This window comes from Notolepis coatsorum (assembly GCF_963971535.1).
Source record: "Notolepis coatsorum genome assembly, chromosome: 12".
Taxonomy (NCBI): domain Eukaryota; kingdom Metazoa; phylum Chordata; class Actinopteri; order Aulopiformes; family Paralepididae; genus Notolepis; species Notolepis coatsorum.
In genome coordinates, this window is record NC_140176.1 from 8175080 (window position 1) to 8200160 (window position 25081).

At 42.4% G+C, this 25081-nt stretch overlaps 1 protein-coding gene across 1 annotated transcript in view; it reads right to left on the reverse strand.

Moving 5' to 3' along the window:
* Positions 1–23861, reverse strand: part of mybl1 (v-myb avian myeloblastosis viral oncogene homolog-like 1) — a gene marked incomplete at its 3' end in the record, with an annotated part of 42566 nt that extends 18705 nt beyond the window's left edge. The window contains exons 1-8 of the mRNA XM_084325533.1: positions 23773–23861; positions 16506–16605; positions 10011–10082; positions 8156–8248; positions 6542–6762; positions 3827–4067; positions 1980–2042; positions 471–581 (exon numbers count right to left, since the gene is read on the reverse strand). Coding sequence (XP_084181659.1) covers positions 471–581; positions 1980–2042; positions 3827–4067; positions 6542–6762; positions 8156–8248; positions 10011–10082; positions 16506–16605; positions 23773–23795 — 924 coding nt within the window. The 5' untranslated portion in view covers positions 23796–23861. The remainder of the gene's footprint in view (positions 1–470; positions 582–1979; positions 2043–3826; positions 4068–6541; positions 6763–8155; positions 8249–10010; positions 10083–16505; positions 16606–23772) is intronic.
* Between the last annotated feature and the right edge of the window lie 1220 nt (positions 23862–25081).

The window sequence follows — 25081 nt, forward strand, 5'->3', positions numbered from 1 at the left end:
CTAGCTAGAAACACGTGCATGTGAGCTAGAAACACGCGGGTGTGAGCTAGCTAGAAACATGTGCATGTGAGCTAGAAACACGTGCATGTGAGCTAGCTAGAAACACACGCATGTGAGCTAGAAACACACGCATGTGAGCTAGAAACACGTGCATGTGAGCTAGAAACACGTGCATGTGAGCTAGAAACACGTGCATGTTAGCTAGCTAGAAACACGTGCATGTTAGCTAGCTAGAAACACGTGCAAGTGAGCTAGAAACACGTGCATTTGTGAGCTAGCTAGAAACACACGCATGTGAGCTAGAAACACACGCATGCGAGCTAGAAACACGTGCATGTGAGCTAGCTAGAAACACACGCATGTGAGCTAGAAACACGTGCATGTGAGCTAGCTAGAAACACGTGCATGTGAGCTAGAAACACACGTGCGGGCCGTGCTGCTGACTAGGTGATGCTAACACACTCTCTTACACATGGGACTCTGCACTGCACTTGTCGCCGGACTTCATTCTCTGCTGACATTAACAGCAGCTCAAGCTCCTTAATTCTCTGCTCTCTGTGTGGGTCATCCAGGCAGGACGGCTGGAATAAACACACAGGGAGGAGGAGGAGGAGGAGGACAAAGGGATGAAGGGAGGGAAGGAGGAAGGAAAGAATAAAAGGGGAAAAGGACACAAAAAGATAACAGTACGTTCAAATACAACGCAGAACGAAAATGTTGAGGCGGTGCAACTGCATACAAAGTAAAAGACCCTGCCCTCTTTTCTTGATCCTCCAATCACAACTGTTGCTAGCCTCGGACCAACTTTGTTCGCGACAGTTATGATTGGAGGATCAAAAAAAGAGGGCGGGGTTTGAGATAGGTCTGTTGTCAACTCTTCAGTCTGACATGTCGCCTCCACTGCACTAACCCATTTCCGTGGGGGGTTCGATTTCCCCTAATCAATCACTAGGGACCAAAGTGCTCGGCTCACGAAATTCTGATCAAACTGTCAAACTAGGCGTTGCAGAATGTAAATTAAGATCCAGCAATTGCATATCCTATTTCTTGCCTAAAAAGTTGTCCGAAACATACTGTTTACATACTGTTTGGGTGGAAAAAGAGGACGTTTATGAAAAAACACCAGGTTTTTCCAGTTCTCCACTCTTGATAAGGCTTGACAACAGCACTAGTCCCGCCCACGGCGCTGAATGGCTAATCGTTAGTCCCGCCTGTGATGCTGAGTGGCTAATCGTTAGTACCGCCCGTGATGTTGAGTGGCTAATCGTTAGTCCCGCCCGTGATGCTGAGTGGCTAATCGTTATATTCCCCCCACATCGCTGACTGGATAATCGCTTTTTCAACCGAGAAGTCGCTGTGTCATTGTCACGATGTCCAGACCAGAATCTCTTGACTTGGTGGAAGTGGGGGCGGGTTCAAAGGTCTGGACTCAAAAACAGACGTAGCTTCGCTTTGTGAGAATTTCGCAAAGGCACGATGGAGCAAATGTGGGTATATCTTCACAATAAATATGAAATAGACTGCTATGTCTATAGACAATATATTGAATAGGTTACATTTATAACTGTTTTTTTTAAAGGTCAACAATGCTACTGTTGAGACCAAACACGCTAGCGTGTCACATTCCTTGCTAGTGTCCAAACTGAAATAATTCTCTTCACGCTGTATCTGAACATACTGTAACACTATTACTGATTAAATACTGAGAGGATACTCAAAAATGTGAATTTATATTCGAGAGATAAACCTTTGCACTAAAACAGAAATGACTGTTAGGAGAAAACGAAAAGGGCCCTTCAAGAATTGATTTGAAGACCAGATTTGAAAGGTCAGAGGCAAGCACACATTACAAAGACACGCACACACACACACACACACACAAGTTCATGCATGCTTACAGTACACACACATACACGCAAAGATATAATCACATGGACACATACGCATACATATAAAGACACACACACACACACACTCACCGATGAGAAGCTGGAGTCTTGAAGGTCATCTATCATGTGTCCTTCATAAGAATATCCTCCAATCTACAAGACCAATGACATGCTCACTTTAAAGGTGGAATCTGTAATGCTGTCAAACAGCAACCTATAGACACAGGTTTCCCTCTTGGTGTTGCACTTTGTTTACATCTTTAGTTTTTGGTCTGATGTGTGGGTTGGAGTTGAGAGGGAACAGGGGAGGGAGGTCGCTACTGCTATATACAGTATATATACTTATATTATACATGTGAAACCTCTCCAGGTGAAAAAGTAATGTACTGCTAAGCTAACGTTAGCCAAACCCTGCCCTGAGCTGATGAAACACTGCTAAGCTAACGTTAGCCAAACCCTGCCCCGAGCTGATGAAACACTGCTAAGCTACCGTTAGCCAAACCCTGCCCTGAGCTGATGAAACACTGCTAAGCTAACGTTAGCCAAACCCTGCCCTGAGCTGATGAAACACTGCTAAGCTAACGTTAGCCAAACCCTTCCCCGAGCTGATGAAACACTGCTAAGCTACAGTTAGCCGAACCCTGCCCTGAGCTGATGAAACACTGCTAAGCTACCGTTAGCCAAACCCTGCCCTGAGCTGATGAAACACTGCTAAGCTAACGTTAGCCAAACCCTGCCCTGAGCTGATGAAACACTGCTAAGCTAACGTTAGCCAAACCCTTCCCCGAGCTGATGAAACACTGCTAAGCTACAGTTAGCCGAACCCTGCCCTGAGCTGATGAAACACTGCTAAGCTAACGTTAGCCAAACCCTGCCCTGAGCTGATGAAACACTGCTAAGCTAACGTTAGCCAAACCCTGCCCTGAGCTGATGAAACACTGCTAAGCTAACGTTAGCCAAACCCTGCCCTGAGCTGATGAAACACTGCTAAGCTAACGTTAGCCAAACCCTGCCCTGAGCTGATGAAACACTGCTAAGCTAACATTAGGCCAAACCCTGCCCTGAGCTGATGAAACACTGCTAAGCTAACGTTAGGCCAAACCCTGCCCTGAGCTGATGAAACACTGCTAAGCTAACGTTAGCCGAACCCTGCCCTGAGCTGATGAAACACTGCTAAGCTAACGTTAGGCCAAACCCTGCCCTGAGCTGATGAAACACTGCTAAGCTAACGTTAGCCGAACCCTGCCCTGAGCTGATGAAACACTGCTAAGCTAACGTTAGCCAAACCCTGCCCTGAGCTGATGAAACACTGCTAAGCTAACGTTAGCCGAACCCTGCCCTGAGCTGATGAAACACTGCTAAGCTAACGTTAGGCCAAACCCTGCCCTGAGCTGATGAAACACTGCTAAGCTAACGTTAGCCAAACCCTGCCCTGAGCTGATGAAACACTGCTAAGCTAACGTTAGCCAAACCCTGCCCTGAGCTGATGAAACACTGCTAAGCTAATGTTAGCCAAACCCTGCCCTGAGCTGATGAAACACTGCTAAGCTAACGTTAGCCAAACCCTGCCCTGAGCTGATGAAACACTGCTAAGCTAACGTTAGCCAAACCCTGCCCTGAGCTGATGAAACACTGCTAAGCTAACGTTAGCCAAACCCTGCCCTGAGCTGATGAAACACTGCTAAGCTAACGTTAGCCAAACCCTGCCCTGAGCTGATGAAACACTGCTAAGCTAACGTTAGCCAAACCCTGCCCTGAGCTGATGAAACACTGCTAAGCTAACGTTAGCCAAACCCTGCCCTGAGCTGATGAAACACTGCTAAGCTAACGTTAGCCAAACCCTGCCCTGAGCTGATGAAACACTGCTAAGCTAACGTTAGCCAAACCCTGCCCTCACTTGAAGAAGTGCCTTGGTGTTTGTGGAGCAGGTGACTGACCTGGTTGGGTCCAGACAGGCCCAGGGGGCTGTGACTGACCTGGTTGGGTCCAGACAGGCCCAGGGGGCTGTGGTCACAGTGCTGGCTGTCCGGCGGCGGGGCGGGGCAGGCCCTGTGGTGCCGTCTCTTGGCCCCCCCGTGGGACGAGCCGAAGGCCCTGCAGCTCTCCTGGAGGTAACCCTCGTGCTCCACCTTCCTCCTCATGGTGGAGTTCCAGTGGTTCTTGATGGAGTTGTCCGTCCTGATGGATGTGAGAGAGAGGGGGAGGTCGTGACGACGTGGCCACAATATCACATCACAATATCTGTCCTGGTTTTGACAGTGTCATTGGGTCATCAATCATTCATTCATTCCTCATCATTTGTTCATTCTTTCATTCCTCATCGTTGGTTCATTCATCCATTCCTCATCGTTGGTTCATTCATTCATTCATCATCGTTGCTTCATTCTTTCATTCCTCATCGTTGCTTCATTCTTTCATTCATCATCGTTGCTTCATTCTTTCATTCCTCATCGTTGCTTCATTCTTTCATTCCTCATCGTTGCTTCATTCATCCATTCCTCATCGTTGCTTCATTCATTCATTCCTCATCGTTGCTTCATTCATTCATTCCTCATCGTTGCTTCATTCATTCCTCATCGTTGCTTCATTCATTCCTCATCGTTGCTTCATTCTTTCATTCCTCATCGTTGCTTCATTCATTCATTCCTCATCGTTGCTTCATTCTTTCATTCCTCATCGTTGCTTCATTCATTCATTCCTCATCGTTGCTTCATTCTTTCATTCCTCATCGTTGCTTCATTCATTCATTCCTCATCGTTGCTTCATTCATTCATTCCTCATCGTTGCTTCATTCATTCCTTCCTCATCGTTGCTTCATTCATTCCTTCCTCATCGTTGTTTCATTCATTCCTCATCGTTGTTTCATTCATTCCTCATCGTTGCTTCATTCATTCCTTCCTCATCGTTGTTTCATTCATTCCTCATCGTTGCTTCATTCATTCATTCCTCATCGTTGCTTCATTCATTCATTCCTAATCGTTGTTTCATTCATTCCTCATCGTTGCTTCATTCATTCATTCCTCATCATTGCTTCATTCATTCCTCATCGTTGTTTCATTCATTCCTCATCGTTGCTTCATTCATTCCTTCCTCATCGTTGTTTCATTCATTCCTCATCGTTGCTTCATTCATTCATTCCTCATCGTTGCTTCATTCATTCATTCCTCATCGTTGCTTCATTCATTCCTTCCTCATCGTTGTTTCATTCCTTCCTCATCGTTGCTTCATTCATTCATTCCTCATCGTTGCTTCATTCATTCATTCCTCATCGTTGTTTCATTCCTTCCTCATCGTTGCTTCATTCATTCATTCCTCATCGTTGCTTCATTCATTCCTTCCTCATCGTTGCTTCATTCCTTCCTCATCGTTGCTTCATTCCTTCCTCATCGTTGCTTCATTCATTCATTCCTCATCGTTGCTTCATTCATTCATTCATCATCGTTGCTTCATTCTTTCATTCATCATCGTTGCTTCATTCTTTCATTCCTCATCGTTGCTTCATTCTTTCATTCATCATCGTTGCTTCATTCATTCATTCCTCATCGTTGCTTCATTCTTTCATTCCTCATCGTTGTTCATTCATTCATTCCTCATCGTTGCTTCATTCATTCATTCCTCATCGTTGCTTCATTCATTCATTCCTCATCGTTGCTTCATTCATTCATTCCTCATCGTTGCTTCATTCATTCCTTCCTCATCGTTGCTTCATTCATTCCTTCCTCATCGTTGTTTCATTCATTCCTCATCGTTGTTTCATTCATTCCTCATCGTTGCTTCATTCATTCCTTCCTCATCGTTGTTTCATTCATTCCTCATCGTTGCTTCATTCATTCATTCCTCATCGTTGCTTCATTCATTCCTTCCTCATCGTTGTTTCATTCATTCCTCATCGTTGCTTCATTCATTCCTTCCTCATTGTTGTTTCATTCATTCCTCATCGTTGTTTCATTCATTCCTCATCGTTGCTTCATTCATTCCTTCCTCATCGTTGTTTCATTCATTCCTCATTGTTGCTTCATTCATTCATTCCTCATCGTTGCTTCATTCATTCCTTCCTCATCGTTGTTTCATTCATTCCTCATCGTTGCTTCATTCATTCCTTCCTCATCGTTGTTTCATTCATTCCTCATCGTTGCTTCATTCATTCATTCCTCATCGTTGCTTCATTCATTCATTCCTCATCGTTGCTTCATTCATTCCTTCCTCATCGTTGTTTCATTCATTCCTCATCGTTGCTTCATTCATTCCTTCCTCATCGTTGCTTCATTCCTTCCTCATCGTTGCTTCATTCATTCCTTCCTCATCGTTGCTTCATTCCTTCCTCATCGTTGCTTCATTCATTCCTTCCTCATCGTTGTTTCATTCATTCCTCATCGTTGCTTCATTCATTCCTTCCTCATCGTTGCTTCATTCCTTCCTCATCGTTGCTTCATTCATTCCTTCCTCATCGTTGCTTCATTCCTTCCTCATCGTTGCTTCATTCATTCATTCCTCATCGTTGCTTCATTCATTCCTTCCTCATCGTTGCTTCATTCCTTCCTCATCGTTGCTTCATTCATTCATTCCTCATCGTTGCTTCATTCCTTCCTCATCGTTGCTTCATTCCTTCCTCATCGTTGCTTCCTTCGTTCTGCTCAGCACCACGTCAGTACCTTCCTGGCAGCAGCTTGGAGATCTCTGCCCAGCGGTTGCCCAGGCGCTTGTGGGCATCGTAGATGATGAGGTCCTCCTCCTGGGTCCATGAAGACTTCTTCACCTCGGGGTTCAGGTGGTTGTGCCAGCGCTCGCGGCACTGCTTCCCTATCCTGCCCTGGAGGTGCTTAGCGATCACCGACCAGCGCTTGGGCCCGTATTTGTGTACGAGATCAATGACCTGCACAAAAAAAAGGAATTGTCAGAAGAACCTTGGCTGGTCTGACTTCTAGTTTTACAAAATAAATAAAGTAATGTATTAATTAAATATCCAGAGACAGGTGCATTTGTTGATATTGGAAGCTTTTTCTTGTACTTGCTATGGAAGAGGTTGGAGTACAGTACTATTTTGCATCCATTCATTACGCAGACCTAGAATATATAAATAATATTCATATTCAAATATTCATATTCAATTTGCTTGTTGACAGTCATTATTTTGGCTATAACAATATTCAGTATACAGCGTCTGGACGCTGTATTCAATGTGACAGTATTCCCCCCTGTGTCATCGTGTTATTCTTGTATTGCTGATAAAACTCAAATCAACTAAATTCACCGGAAAAAGAAAGAATAGTGACATCATCGTTGGCAGGCAGGTGGGGTGGGGGGGGAGGGGGGGGGGTGTCACACACAGGGCTGTGTTTGTATTTTGTGACGCTAACATTTCGGAAGAACGACATGCCATTCTCCACATTCCTGTAGCGTAGCTCCATTTAAGGAATGCGATTGTTCCTCTCGCGGCTTGGAGGGAGATCTTAGCCTTCGGTCTGTACAAAGAAGGACTGGGCTCCAATTCAACCCAGAGAGAGAGAGAGAGACCTGGAAAGTTTGAGAGTTGCGCTGGACATGAGGTAGTGGAGAGTGGGACCGCCAACAACAACCGAGGCCCAGCATAAGAGACGTTGGCGGGAAAACCTTGCTTGTTGTGCAAGTGAACAGCTTTGCTGTATTCAATATATTTGGGGGGGGGGGGGGGATTTGGGATGGCTCCTCTCAGTTTGGGACATATAACTAGTTTGGAATGTTTCCTTTTCAGTTTCAGGACAAATAAAACTAGGTTGGGATGTTTCCTTTTCAGTTTCAGGACAAATAGAACTAGGGTTGGGATGTTTCCTCTTCAGTTTCAGGACAAATAGAACTAGGGTTGGGATGTTTCCTCTTCAGTTTCAGGACAAATAGAACTAGGTTGGGATGTTTCCTCTTCAGTTTCAGGACAAATAGAACTAGTTTGGGATGTTTCCTCTTCAGTTTCAGGAGAAATAAAACTAGGTTGGGATGTTTCCTCTTCAGTTTCAGGACAAATAGAACTAGTTTGGGATGTTTCCTCTTCAGTTTCAGGACAAATAGAACCAGGTTGGGATGGTAAAAGGTAATTGTAAGCCGTATACATTACACTTCACGGCATTCGTCTGTGCTCCTTTGACTCAAGCTGCCCTTTGCTCTCTCTCCTACCTTCCTAATAATACGCCCCCTATCATCTTCCTCTCTCGTCGTGCTTCTTTCTACCCCTCCCGCCTCCTCCTCCTCCATCCGGCCATCTCAGGACGGGGGGAACGCCCGTCTCCTCTTACCTTCTGATCCTCCTCTTTTGTCCAGGGTCCTTTCACCAGCTCTGGGTTGAGCACCTTCTGCCATCGATGCTGACATTGGCCATCTGTCCTCCCCTGTGATGGGAGACACACACAATACATTACCACACCACACCCCACCACACACAAGTCATGGACTAAACAGGCGGCAGGCGATGAACGGCAGCAATTTGTGACACACCGTGACCTCTGTGGTCAACAACAACTTCGGGCAATCACTCTACTAATTGTCTACTCCGCAGAGTCGCGTCACGAGCTTGCATGTGCATGTAAATGCTGCACACGAAATCCCACAAGATTGAGCGCCACTTGTTGCTTCACGGGGCTGAGAACTCACAAATGTTTGCTTGTCGCCCTGTTTTCATTGAAAACTTAATCTATATCAGAAAGGCTGCACAATGGGCATGTTTTAAATTCATTCAGTGAGTGTAGTGAGAATGAAAAGCCCGGAAGTATGTAATATCAACCATTTAAGACTGTAAAAAACGATATAGCAAGGCTTATATCATCTGTCAAAATAATATGACATTTGGTCGTTATTGTGCAGCCCTAGACAGGCCTGCTTTTTATAGTACATTAGTCTTGCATTGGTCAGACCTTTCTTCACACTCAGCTTACAGGGTTCCCACAGACATTGCAAAATGAAATTCCAGGACTTTCAAGCACTTTCCCAAGCACTCTTTTTCATTTTAAAAAGGCTTTTAAATGCTGTTTTTTATAGAAAAGAAAATCGGATCCAATATGTATGGCTTAAAACCAATTTCCGACAATTAGTTACACTTTAAATAAGAAGAAATTACATTTCTTGATTCAGATTTTTTTTTTATCATGGATGAACAAAACTTTCAATGCGAATGGTTGATTTGAATTTCAATGACTTTTTAAGCACCTTGTTTAAAAAAATTGTTGTTTTCAAGGAATTCCAGGCCTCGACTTTTCTTTCTTCAAAAATCAAGCACTACTTCACGGACCTTGAGCGAACCCTGTGCTTAGCGCTGAGGAAAGTGCAGAGGACAGGTTTGCTGGCGGAAGCCATTAGCAATGAGGACTGGAGGGTCTGGGGTTGTTTGAACGTCTTCAACTGACCACTATCATCCACTGGAGTGGAGCTTAGCTCCTGCTGTTCTGCAGATCACAAAGAATGATCTTTCATCACTAATTCTCCACTTGAGGTCAGGGTTAGGTGTCGAGGTCTCCATTAAGGTTAGGTTAAACTTAAGGTATGGGGCAGGTTTATAAAACACCATTAACGCACCTTACGACTACTTCCAGCTTTGAAAACCTGGTCAACGAGTGACAACCGTTGCAAAATAGTACGGAAGAGGAGGACAATTCTGACGGAGACGGTTGGCTAATTGAAGAGGTGTGTCCATTTTCAGCATCCTGAAATCCATAAAGTCACATGCCATATTATGACAAATATGTCGACATTGCTAGTGGGTTCTGCCGGACCTTTCTCCTTACGTACGTTCCTTGTATAGTCTGATGGCCGTCGGTGTCTTTATACAGTATATATAGTGATAGAGAAAAGGTCCTTGTGGTTACCGTGATTGATTCCTAGCCCTACTTTGCAGTAAGTGAGATGTCCTTGAGGTGCTCTCAATGTCACCTATAACATCTTTCCCAATGCATCTTCTATAAAGGAGATTTGGGAGAGAGTTGTTCATGTTCACTAATATTTCTGGACTGTCTTAGACCATAGGAATGACATAAATTAATTCTGAAAATGGGTGCAGTTCCCCTTTAAACACATTCCAATTTGAGACAATGTTGATCATTTTCTTACATAATGCTTACTGCATCACCGTGGCCATGGAGGCATGCTGTGTGTACTTACTGGGAAATAGCTGGCTATTACTTTCCATGAATCAGTTCCATGTTGCTCCACCATCTTCTTAAGCCTTTCATCCTGAGGGGGGAGAGAGAGAGAGAGAGAGAGAGAGAGAGAGAGAGAGAGAGAGAGAGAGAGAGAGAGAGAGACAGGGAGAGAAAGACAGAGTAAGAGATAGAGAGATAGATAGAGAGAGATGGAGAGGGGGACAGCGAGAGAGCAAGAGAGAGAGTGAGAAAGGGAGAGGGAGAGAGAGACAGAAATAGAGACAGGAAGAGAGAGAGAGAGAGAGAGAGAGAGAGAGAGTTTGAGGAAGTGACTCCTGAGCAGTTTAGTTTATCTCCACTCAGGTTAACGCCCTGTACCGAGGAAACACCACCACTCCCTGTACACAACAACAAGGCTGCACTGATCACTGAGATTAGGGCTGAAAATATATCAAATTCATATCAAGTTTATACTTATATATATACTAGGGCTGACCCCTATTAGTCGAATAGTCGACTAATCGATCGAAAGGAGCCGTAGTCGACTGCCAACCTCTTAGTCGAATACAAAAAAATATATATATATATATATATATATTATAATTCTTTCCAAAAGAAAAGAGGCCTAGAAGCGTGGCTAACGCTAATGGCGCGCATACCAGAGGCTAACTGCCTACGAAGAAAACAGGCACAGAGGCACTGAAAGAGGATTTCACCCATCTAATGAACACACTAGACTAGACAAATATCAAGATGTATCCATCAGTGGACCGATTGCATGATTTTGCAGAGGACAAGAAGCCTTCCGTCAGATATTAAGCACCCTCACAGCCCAAATGGAATGATAAAAAAATAAAATAAAACCAATATATATATATATATATATATATATTTATTTAAAAAATATATACGTACATTTTTTTTTTTTTTAATTCATAGTCGACTATCCAAATCCTTAGTCGGGGACAGCCCTAATATATACTATACTGGCCTCTGCATTTGACCCGTGATCCTTAACTACTTAGTGGGCAGTGGGCAGCCACAGTCCAGCGCCCGGGGACCAACTCCAGCTCTAATGCCAGTGCCTTGCTAAAGGGCAATGGCGGGAGTATGTACCTAGCATTTAGCTAACCTAGCTAACCACTGCACCACTGTGCCGTCCATATTGGTATCACAATATGAAAGAATGCTACAGCCGTGTTGCAAAATCTGCAATATGAATTTTTTTTTAAACATTATATGACTAAAAGTATGTAAACACAGAATGGTCTGGGACTTATTCCCATGGCTCGGGCCCAGGGGTTCCAGTGAAGGGACATGTTAAAGGAACACGCCGACATTTTGGGAAATTACCTTATCGTCTTCTCCAAAGAGAGACAAGAAGATGGATACCAGTCTCCTCTCTGTGCGTTCAGTAGGAAGCTATCTGGCTGCACGTTAGCCTAGCTTAGCACAATGAATGGAAGCGGACAGTGCCGGTTAGTAGGGCTGGGTATATCGCCACTGATTTCCAGAATCGATTCGACTTCTGATTAAATTAGATTCCGATTCACAAGGTCCCGAATCTAATCTAATCTATTTCCGATTCAATTCGATTCCGATTCACAAGGTCCTGAATCTATTTGTAGGTGCCTAAATGCCTAGTCTGGTAATTAAGAGTAATTTCAGTTAATAGAAAAGTATTTTGGACCTGTATTTCATGGTGTTTAAATAGATGGATAATAGATATTATTATTAGTACAGACGTTAAAATGTTAAGACAATTCATGTTTATTGGTAAGAATGATTTCTTTGTTGTTAGTTTGTTTCTTACGTGATGTTTGGCTGATAGGCAGAGGGACTTTTAGTTTTGACAGGATAACGGTGATGTCATTGATTACCGTCAGGTGCGGCAGGGTGACAGAATTAGTTTAGAAAGAAAAGAACGCAGATGGTACCGGCGGTCAGGCCGAGTGATGAGAGAGTGGAGCCAGACAGTTTTTAGACCTCTCTCTATTTCCCTGGATAAACTTTGTTAATATCGCTCTATATATAATTAGGAAACTTGAAAGTGTAACTCGAGTTGGACATTAAATAGTTAATACTAAGTCGTGGTCAGTGGCTTATTCGTGCGTGGATGTGGAGCGGGAGAATTCAAAGTTTGAGAGCGTCTGAAGCTTATGGCATCAACGAGTTTTGGAAACTACACTATTCGATTTCAGATTAAATTCGATTCAATGCTATACAATTGTAATGGAGGAACCCTCTAACATGTTGCATTGTTAAAAATATCAATGTTTACATTAAGAATTTACTCTCAAGCAGTTACATGAATGGACTTTTTATTGGAACATTGGCTTTTGCATTATGTCACGTCTGGGTGATGTCTCAGTAAGTGGTTTCGTAGATTTGTTGTATTTCCACAATCATTATCTATGTCTGTCACTATAGCCAATGGAAATGCTAGAAATGGTCACATGCACATGGGCTGGGAAAACCAATGGAAAATGCCTATCCTGAGGCCAAACTTAATTGCCGACCCCTGGTCCACACCCTCCCCAGACCGACAGTGGGGCAATGCGCGCAACGGCAAGGAAGGGAATTGGCATAACGACTAAATTGGGGATGAAAAAATATGAATAGATAATCGCTAATTCAAATGAAGATCGATTCAGAATCGGGAAATAGATTTTTTTGAACCCAGCCCTACTTGGTTAGCCTTCGGGAGAGGAGAGGTGTTAGATGGACAATGCCTAGGCTAACCGGCACTGTCCGGTTATACTATATGAATTGAAAATGGGGGACCCTGATGTAAACAAGACGAAAGTCTTTCTCTGGTCTACATCCCCTTAACAATTGTGTGTATTGAGCCGTACTGTATTGTACCCATTCTGCAATCTGTTAAATAAAGTTTTCATTCATTCATTCGCTTCCATTCATTGCGCTAAGCTAACGCTACACCTTACAATGACATTATAGACAATTCTGTGCTTTAAACTTTGAGGCGACAGTTTAGGAAAGGTCCTTTCCTGTTTCAGCATGGCAACGCCCCCCGTGCACGAAGCCAGGTCCATACAGACATTATTTGTTGACATTGGTGTGTAGATAGAAGTCAAGAACATGACTGGTCAGAGCTGTGATCGCAACCCCTTCCAACACCTCTGGATGAATTGGAACAATGAGCCTGAGCCAGGCCTAATCACTCAACCTCAGTACCCAACCTCAGTACCCAAGATTAGTATCCAACCTCGGTACGCAACATCAGTACGCAACCTCAGTACGCAACATCAGTACGCAACCTCAGTACGCAACATCAGTACTCAGCCTCAGTACGCAACATCAGTACTCAGCCTCAGTACCCAACCTCAGTACCCAACCTCAGTACCCAACATCAGTACTCAGCCTCAGTACGCAACATCAGTACTCAGCCTCAGTACGCAACCTCAGTACGCAACATCAGTACTCAGCCTCAGTACGCAACATCAGTACCCAACATCAGTACGCAACATCAGTACCCAACCTCAGTACGCAACATCAGTACCCAACCTCAGTACGCAACATCAGTACCCAGCCTCAGTACCCAACATCAGTACCCAACCTCAGTACGCAACATCAGTACCCAACATCAGTACCCAACATCAGTACGCAACATCAGTACCCAACATCAGTACCCAACCTCAGTACCCAACATCAGTACCCAACATCAGTACCCAACATCAGTACCCAACATCAGTACCCAACCTCAGTACCCAACCTCAGTACCCAACATCAGTACCCAACCTCAGTACCCAACATCAGTACCCAACATCAGTACCCAACATCAGTACCCAACATCAGTACCCAACATCAGTACCCAACCTCAGTACCCAACATCAGTACCCAACATCAGTACCCAACCTCAGTACCCAACCTCACTGATGCTCTTGTGGCTGAATGAAAGCAAAACCATGGAAAGTAGAGCCAACTTATATACGGGTTTGTCGATAGTGGCTTATGGCCGATATATCTGTATCTGTGTGTATGTTACCGGCGATATCCCTCCGGTTGTTTAGCCACCTTGTCCGGGCTCCAGCGGGCTAATTCTTTGAAGCCGGCAGCATGAATATAGAGGTATCGTAAGAAACTAGAGATCTTGAGGAATCCATAGATGATGGCCATGTCATGCTAACTCCCATGCATCCATGTCACTCCCAGAAGAGTGGAGTGATACCAACTTCATATTAACCCCTTCACTACCGCACCGCAGAAGGTTAACCTTTCACACTACAGAAGGTTAACCTTTCTTGTATATCTTATCGTGTGTTGTCATGTTTGTTTATATGTTTGTTTTAAAAAAGAATAAAAAAATAAAATACAAAAAAAGAAGGTTAACCTTTCACCACCCCACTACAGACGGTTAACCGTCTGTAGTGTGGTAGTGAAAGGGTTAACCTTCTGTAGTGTGGTTGTGAAAGGGTTAACCCTTTGTCGTGTGACAGTGAAAGGGTCAACCTTCTGTATTGTCGCAGTGAAAGGGTTAACCCTTTGGTAGAGTGGTAGTGAAAGGGTTAATACTAGGGATGTCCGATATTGGCATTAAAATGTGATATCGGAAAATATCGGTTTTCAAATTCTTTTTTTTTCTTTTTACATTTATATAACCTTTATTTACCCAGGCAAGCAAGTAAGAACAAATTCTGATTTTATTTATTGTCAAAAGTATGCATAATGTTGTGTTAATTCCACAACAAGAAATATGTAATGTTAATTACCTGAAATTATTCCGTTTTTTGGGGGGGGACCCTGCATATATCGGTATCGGTTGATATCGGTTGATATCGGTATCGGAAATTAAGAGTAGGACAATATCGGTATATCGAGCATCCTTAGTTAATACCCATGATTTTGGATGATCACTGAGCAGCAGGTGTCCACATACTTTTGGCCATTGTAGACAGTGTATAGTTTTCAAAATACACATAATAAATGAGAGGCTGAGGTTGAGAAGGGTCTGACAGATATGTTTCACTCACACATACTGGGTCCAAACTCCAAAGTAAACAGGACGAAGATTGGCCATCGTCACTAAGAAATCTGATAGGAGATGATGTTACATAGAGTTCACTTACATAACAGCCGAATGTATTCCTTTCTCACCATACACTACTGAAGCACAGGAACTATTCAACTCACTCCTCCTATACAACACCCTTAAAGGAGCCCCCCTCATGTGCCTCTCTCTCTCATTGATGCCCAGGGCGGCACGGTGGCACAGTGGTTAGCACTGTTGCCCGACAGCAAGAAGGTCCAGTGTTCAAACCCGACGGGGGGCCTTTCTGTGTGGAGTTTGCATGTTCTCCTGGTGTTTGTGGGTGCATGTGGATGTGGGGACTAGGGCTGGGTTCAAGAAAAAATTCTTTCGCTATTCTGAATCGATCTTCATTTGAATGAGCGATTATAGATTCATAATTCCTAGATAGATTTTTTTTAAATATATATATATATATTTTATGCCATTTCCCTTCCTGGTCGTCTCGTGTCCAGATCTCGCGCAACGTGTTTGAATCTAAAAACATGGATCAAGTGAAAGCATCACTCAAGTCACCGCCAGGTGCAAAAAGGCAGATGTCTGGTTGCATTTTGGATTTAAAAAAACATGACGACAGAGAAGAGCTGGACACCCTTTTCCCGCACTTCCCAATCTCAGTTTTGTTTGCTCTACCGAGGGTCAAAGTTGTGGAACTCTTTGCCTCCACATATTTTGGAATTTTCTTTTCTGAAATTCAAAAGAGCACTGAAATCTCATCTCCTAGATCACCAATATTTCCCACATGGACTTCCTTTACAAACTGTGGTCTGATGGCTTGTTGTATTTTGTTATTGTACTTTCGTTTTATTATATATTCTTCCTGTCATTAGTTGTTTTCTCTATACCAGAAATCGTATGGCATGGGTGCCTGCTTCGGTGTCGATGTAGACCTGCTTGTGTGTGTTTGTTTGTTCGGGGGGGGGGGGGGGGGGGGGGGATTTTATATTTTATCTTGATATAATGTAATTTTGCTTCCTGGTGAATGCCACATGCAAGCCCCTAGAGGGTTTTTAGGCAATTCTCCTACACATCCCTTGTGGATTATATTGTATTATATATGTAATTGTTTTTATATGTGTAAATAAACAAACAAACAAACAAACAAAGCTAAGCTGTGCAAAGTGGAGGTGAAATATTGTGGAAATACAACAAATCTATGAAACCACTTACTGAGACATCACCCAGACGTGACATATGCAAACGCCAATGTTCCAATAATACAGTACATTCATGTAACTGCTTGAGAGTCAATCCTTAATGTAAACATTGGTATTTTTAACAATGCAACATGTTAGACGGTTCCTTGAACCATTTATAGCATTGAATCGAATCGGATCGAATCGATTCGGGACCTTGTGAATCGGAATCGAATCATTTTGGGAAATCAGTGGCGATACCCAGCCCTAGTGGGGAGTCTGGGGACATACAGTGGTTAGCTACGCTAGGTTAACGGACAACTTAGCTCACCTCGTCTCGAGACCATTTGACTTTACACAGAGACTTTTTGTCTTTGCACTTCTCTTTGCTTTCTGGGTCTGTGGAGTGTAGCTCTTCATCCTCATCCTCACTGAAAGACAATAGAAAAAAACAGATATGACTGATGAAAAGATGACATTTCATTAGAAATGGCCAAGGCAGCCATGCAGGACGAGGCAGGAATAATGACAATATTGACAAATTCTCCACAGTTGGATCATCGTTGATATGAAGCTTTAACGATGGGGGGAGAGGGGGCCATGTTTCCCATATATTTAGGTTTATTTGTGAAGGCCTACCACAAAATCAAAACAGACCCACCACAAATAGATTTCCAAAACTAGTACAATAACACAATAATAACGTCTCGTCTTGCATGAACTGCAGAACTCGAGAACTAAGTAAAGTCTAACTCTTAAAACCATTTCTTCTATTACCCTGCCCATACCTGTACCTCCCCTCCCATCCATGCTGCCTGAATTTCCCCAAGGGGGTCTATAAAGGAATATCTTATCTTATCTTTTCCACTGCTAGGTTATGGCTTGAAGTTGACCCAGCTTGCCACCACCACAAATAAGTAACCTAAGAACCTTTGGGAAACACAGGTTTCAGACCACAGTACTGCGTTGAGACCACAACCAGCACACGTAATGCCAGAATTACATTCATAGGAAATGTGAATGGACTGGAGGCTGGCAGCTCACGTCATGGATAGGTCTCCTTAGCAGGAATAGGCCGGTCTGTGTACTGCTGTAGTTACTACCGTACTTTTCGGACTATAAGCCGCACCTTTTTTCCCCATTTTTCGACCCTGCGGCTTATATAACGGTGCGGCTTATATGTGACTCGACGTGACCAAACCCGAAAATGTAAAAATGAAAATATTGCTTTTTTGACTGCATTGAAATGTTATTCATCTGTTCCCTTATTTGCTAAACTTAATACAACTTGTAAATGAGTTAATTCTTGTTATTTGTCCGACAGTATTGTGTCCCAATGCTAATTACATATGGTAATTAAACATGAAAACACCTGCGGCTTATAGTCCAGTGCGGCTTATATATGTACACATCATTCAATTTAGCTGCTGCGGCTTATATTCAGGTGCGGCTTATAGTGTGAAAAGTACGGTAGTTACTAATGTAGGAAACGGCCAGAGCTTAATACTAAACCAGGACATTCCTGACCCTAATTATAGCAGCCTTGCCCATTACACCACACATATACAATGCCATCTAGTTCAAGTTTCAAGTTTTTTTTTTATTAGTTGTCAATACAAAAATACAGAATATTTTTACATGAAATGCTTTTTTCTGTTTAGCTCCTAAGAGTGTGAGATCATAGGACGCTTGGTTCATACACATACAGCTCATTATAGTAATATTCCACAATTTATTACATTTTAGATAGTAATAATGGCACAGAGCATAGAATCACCGACATGCGCTTTGTTGATGCATGCAGGACCAGCCTTGAGACAAACGTATGCATATTCACCGCCGCAAACAGAGTGGCAGCCGACAGCGCGTCACGTGTGCCAATTCTTGATGAATTGAAAATGGAGGGCCCTTATGTAAACAAGACGGTTATGGTTAGTAGTAGTAAGTAAAGCAATGTTATGCCGTTTCTGTGGGGATAAATATATTTTTTTTTACAATATATAATCCAAAAGAGGATATGGAGAGAGGGCTACAGCGTTCTTGGTTTTGTGTTTCAGTAGGTGCTCTTTGGATTAAATCCGGGGTAGGATCCGTTATAGTTATAAAAAAAAAGAAAATAATAATAATGTGAGCCATTTAATAAAGGCTTTTTAAAATTTGTAGAGCTGCCTTGGACTTCAACTTTTTTTTAATAACTATACAATATATAATAATTATTATTATTATTATTATTATTATTATTATAATAATAATAATAATAATAATAATAATAATAATAATAATAATAATAATAATAATAATAATAATAATAATAATAATAATAATAATAATAATAATAATAATTCATTTTATTTATATAGCGCTTCTCAAGAACCCGAAGTCGCTGAATATATATATATATATTTAATATATTTATTTAACCAAGATCAAGCTGTTCTTGGCAGAAGTCTGTCAGCATGTTAGTGGCCTGGTGTCTATCAATACACACAGTGCAGAATGACCCCGTCTTTTATTCAGCGATACACAGAAGGAAGTGTAGCCTTCCCTGGGTCCCCGGGCTCTGTGTTCACTGTTCACATTGACCCTTTCACTGCCACACTACAGGAGAAGGTTAACCCTTTACTATCACACTACCGACAGTGGCAGTCAAAGGGTTGTTAACCTGCTGCTGTCGTGTGGCAGTGAAATGGTTAACCCTTCTTGTGTATCGTCGCGGTGAAAGGGTTAACCTTGTTGCCGGGCAACACCTCCTTCACGGGCCTCACGTTGTTGTCAGAGGAGACTTTAATGAAGAGGTCGGGAAGGATGTTGCCGTGGGTTACCGTGAAGCAAACCTGTATGTTCACACACACACACACACACACACACACACACACACACACACACACACACACACACACACACACACACACACACACACACACACACACACACACACACACACACACACACACACACACACACACACACACACACACACACACACACACACACACACACACACACACACACACACACACACACACACACACACACACACACACACACACACACACACACACACACACACACACACACACACACACACACACTCAAATACACACACACACACACACAGTAAATACACACACACTCACACACACACGCTCAAATACACACTCAAATACACATACAAATACACTTACACACACACACACACACTCAAATACACATACACACTCAAATACACACACACACAGACACACTCAAATACACATACACAAATACACATTGACATACATACAGTACACACACACGCTTTCATCAACATTCTAACACATGCACACACACACACATGTGTTCACATACACACACACACACACACACACACAGGACCGGGGGAAACAGGGCCTCCTTCAGGTCTTGTTAGACCGGGGATGAAAAGGCTTCTTCAGCCTGGTGGTGGTGGTGACTTGGAACTTAGTGGAACATGGCAGCAAGTGAGTTTGGACACAGACAGACTTAATTCCCCGAGAGGTGGAAGTGAGTCTGAACTCTCCGGTCTGTACTCGTGCCTGAAAGGGGGGAGGGGTGCATGGGAGGAGGTGGTGCCTCCCCATCAACAGGCTCTTTCTCCTCCTCTGGAGGTGTGTGTGTGATTCAGAGGAGGAGGTACACTATAAGGTGTGGCTACTGGCTGCTAGGGGGGACAGCGCGAAGCCCGGCTAACGGTCCAGACCGCTTACGTTTAAAAAAAAAATTAAAATACTGGTTCGATTTATAGGATTTTTTTTTTTTATTTTTTTTTTTAACATGGAATAACACATTTTCTGAGGCTTGGTACATGTAGAGTAAGACAAGAATAATCAGATGTTTTGAAGTGGCTGATTTTCAGGGAAAGAAAAGAGTATATTATCATGATATTGAGAAGTTATTTTTATATTGATGTATATCATTGAGGTATGGAAAATGCATATTAGATCGGCTAATCCAATCGATTTCCCAGCCATAATATTATTGGACTGCATTGTAATGGAAAGTGTGATCGGAGTATCAAACTGGAACATTTTCATATTGACAATGGCAAATATTTCAGAAAGTAATTTTGTGAGATATTTGACCCGCTATAGGTATCGTATATTAGTCCGATATACCAGGCTAAAATAGAATATCGGTATCAGCAAACATCTAACGTGCCAGAAATCAAAGCAAAGTGACTTGATTTGCCGCAATTGTACACGTTAAACTCTCTAATGGAGAAAAATATATTATATCTCAATCATTTCTGTCTATATGACCCCAAAACGACGATCCAAGTATATATATATATTTTTTTTGTATCCTTTATTTATCCAGGAATGTCCCATTGAGATACAAGATCTCTTCTTCCAGGGAGTCCTGACCAACACGGCACACAACACGTTTCAACATAAAACAGGGCATTAAACAAAAAACATACAATTCAAATATAAATACAGAAGGCCATTTGTGCAGTGTGGCAAGGAGCATAATCAGATCAGCAATAGCATCAGGTAAAACAGTTACATGTTTCATAAAGGGCTAATCGTAGCATACCTTTAAAAGCGTTCACAGTAGGAAGTGCCTCTAGACAAAGTTTTACTTGCAGCGTGTTCCATAGAAAGGGAGCATAGTGGGATACCAAGCTCTGACTGCATCAGAGGAACATTTAAAAGCATCCCATTTGCTGCTCGATACAAATTACGGATCGGATTTGTACTCAGTATCAGTCGACTCGATACCCAAAGCCCAGGTATCAATATGGTATTGGGACTGAAAAAGTTGCATCTGTGCATCCCCAACGATAACACATATAAACGATAAATATCAAAGTTCTATATATTGCCTAACTGTGAAAGTGAAAACACAAAATGATTCCAAGGCAGGCATACACACTGACATCATTATTACCTATTGTTATTGTACTCTATCAAAGGTCAGGGCCCTGCCACTGAATACAAAACTACATATCAACACACCCTCATGTTCCTCAGCCCCCCCCCCCCCCCTGCCCACAACCCCATCTCTCACTCTCAGCACAGATGGAAACACAAAGGGTGTGTGTGTGTGTGTGTGTGTGTGTGGGGAGGGGGGGGGGGGGACACACGCACACAGACACAAACACAGACACACACACACACGCCTCTAAAAGCAGTTCATTCGGGCTGAAGTTATGTCATTGTCATGTTTGTGGGTTTTAGGCACCAATCGAATCATAAATCAATACTCAATTTATCTATTCACATGCAAATGTCATCAGTATTATTATGCGCCCGGAGGAAACCACTGAATTTCAATACTTAGCGACACTTCAAAACATGGGAATAATTGAATAGGCGGCTAGACATGACTATAGTCTCTGAAAGCAACTGTTTTTGGTTATCAAGTTATTCTGTACTTTTTTTTTTTTATCCACTTTTTCTCCTTATTTTCTATTTTTCTCCCATCCCAATTTCGCTGTTTTTCCCAATTCTCCCCTCCCCTGTCTTGAACGTTGCTCGCATATGCCGCCCCCACAGGTCGGTTGTAGGGAGGATAGAAGCCTTGCATCACGTGTCCCCTCCTCCGGTACACGAGGAGGCAGCCTGTCACATCTTTTCACCTGCCAGCGTGGACTCTCATTGGCGAGGTGTAACGTGTGGGAGGCTCACACACTACCCCCGCTACTTCCTGTCTCTGCTGTGCAGGCGTCCCCCAACCGACCTGTAGGAGTCGCTGTCCACAACGTCCAGATTACCACCCATCGACTTCCACCCGCTGACTCTGCCAATTGAGTCAGTATGACGGCCGGCCCAAGCCGGAGGCAAACGCCGACAGACGGATTTTGAACCCGGTTTCTCTTGCGTTGGTGACGAGCGCAATGTCCGCTGCGCCACCCAGCCGCCCCTTATTCTGTACTTTCTGACATTATTTGTGTAAAAACTTTTTTTCAACCCTTTTATATACTTTGTAACATTGGTTATATTTATCCCATTATATATTGAAACACGAAGATCTGAATGTACCGTTTTGCCCCGATACTGAAATACTTGAAGGAAAACGATATTTATTATTAAACTATTATGATGATTCACCTCTATTATAGGCCTGTATATTGTAACGAGGAGACCGATCTGTCGCTTTCAGCTCATTTTCTTCAAGGATGTTGCATTCAATTGTGCACTGGCTGTTCTGAAACTGGTCTCCAATGAACTGCAGTAAGAAAACACATCTACGATTCATGTTTTTTTTTTTTACATTGATCGTGTTACATTTCATGAGTGCGTGAGTTATGATGACCATCACGTGAGATCATTATTAGTCTGTCATAATTATCTGTGAACTACATTGTTGCACGTGCACGCCATTGAGCTCATCCACTGTTCATAAACATACAGTAATTTAGACCCTTGTTACAAAGTGACAGTGTGTATATCACACAATTATTTCACATGCGATGTGTCAGCGATCAACGTGACTGTAAAGATGTACAATACATCCCTCATGTCAATATACAATACATTCCTCACGTTAAGATATACAATGTATCTACATTACATGACGTTCTTCACGTCAAGATACAATGTATATATATATATATATATATATGATGAATTGAAAATGGGGGACCCTGATGTAAACAAGACGAAAGTCTTTCTCTGGTCTGCATCCCCTTAACAGTTGTGTGTATTGAGCCGTACTGTATTGTACCCATTCTGCAATCTGTTAATACAATTTCCAATCAATCAATCAATCAATCAATCAATCAATCAATCAATCAATCTACATTACATTCTCCACCTCAGATACAATGTATCTACATTACATCCAATGTACAGTTTCTTCGTCAAATGTATATACTCTCTTTTTTAGACTTTTTTTGTATCACAAACAGTACTGTATTTGTAAATCTGGTATGTCATAAATGTATAGATGTAGCAGTACTGTTTCAAGTTTCTTTAATAGTTGTCATACAGAAGTACAGAATACTTTTATACAAAATGCTTCTTACTGTTACGCTCCAGAGACTGTGCTAGACAAGATAAGTATGAAATAAAATAGTATAGCATGTAAAATAGAAGTAAAAATAGAGGTCACAGTGTTCAGTATAGACATATGTACAATGTTCGATGCAGAATAGAAGTAACTGAGTTACCATACAATATACAATATACTATGCAATATACTAATATACAATACTATATAGTGCAGAGCAGAAATGGGATGAGGTACAATTTACAGTAAGGTGTACGAGTTGTAGTGCAAATCCTTTACCAATAAATATAAAGTGTAAAGTGTGTTTAGGTGTTCTAAAGTGTGGAGAGTGGGTGCTGCAGTGTGTTGTTTGTTTAAAGTGAGTGTGTGCGTGTGGATGTGTGTGCTGTGAGTGCATTTGATGGTTGTTGCGTAGTGTTTATTGTGTCTATCTGTATGTCGTGTGTGTCATATATGTTATGATGAATTGAAAATGGGGGACCCTGATGTAAACAAGACGAAAGTCTTTCTCTGGTCTGCATCCCCTTAACAATTGTGTGTATTGAGCTGCACTGTACTGTACCCATTCTGCAATCTGTTAATAAAGTTTTCATTCATTCATTCATCATGTCATGTCTCTCACCCACCTGCGTGGCTTCATGTTGTCCATGATGATGACAGCTGCTGGTGGAGTTCAGCCGCCGAGCTGTTTTCCTTTTACGAAGCAGAACAAGTCTTATTTGCTCAAAGAAATAATCCACAGAAACTGTAAATTGCCAGGAGTTCATCCAAAGAAAAAGCCACTGTCAGACATTGTTGTAGTTTTCTTCTGTGCGCGACATTATTAAGTTAGCCAACGCGAGCTAATAACATAGCGGTACTGTAACGTGACATGACGTGCATGCTGATGTAATAATAAACGCGTCCTTCGTTATTAATATTAATAACATTCTGCAAATGAAACAGACGCTGTATCTCCCTTCCGAGCAACTGCGGTACTTAATAATCCCCACGGGTATTGCGATATTGCGGGTATTGCATTGAGATCGCGTTCATAATTCCTCTCTCTTGCTGTACAGCTGCATGTATGTGTCCCACACTTGTCTCTGTATTATTATGGCCGCGTTATGGTTTTTGGATTCTCGCGCCCAGCCTCCGTCCAGAAGGCGTTTGAATCTGCGCAGGCGGCCTCGCTCCTGATTGGTCAGACACGGGGGTGGGGGCGGGGACAGCGCTCTGGTGCACCAATCCGCTCTGAGCGCACAATGGTCATCATGACATGTGTGAAGCCAGTCACTGCTGCTGCATAATAGCCCCATTCATTGACACAAACACAACCTACTATAGGTGAACAGCAATCTAGATTAAATCATGTTTAACATGCGGGTTATTATTAAATAATAGGTATCCACTCTTCCAGAGGTATCCACCCAACAACCCCCTCCAACGTACAGTTTATTCCCCCTCAAATGTCTCTTTTTTTAGACTCTTTTTGTATCACAAACAGTACTGTATTTGTAGATCTGGTATGTCATAAATGTCAAGATGTAGCAGTACTGTCTATCTGTATGTTATTAAAGACATCTGAACAGGTCCTGCATTATTATGTATGTCATATATGGACTCTTTTTGTATCACAAACAGTACTGTATTTGCAAATCTGGTATGTCATAAATGTATATGTAGCAGTACTGTATATCTGTATGTCGTGTATGTCATATATGTTATGATGAATTGAAAATGGGGGACCCTGATGTAAACAAGACGAAAGTCTTTCTCTCTGCATCCCCTTAACAATAGTGTAGTGTGTATTGAGCTGTACTGTACTGTTGTACCCATTCTGCAATCTGTTAATACAATTTTCAATCAATCTATCACATTTTTGCAAGTATTATTTATACTGTATAAATTAATTATTATAAATTATTATTATTATGTATCATGAACTGTCTGTCT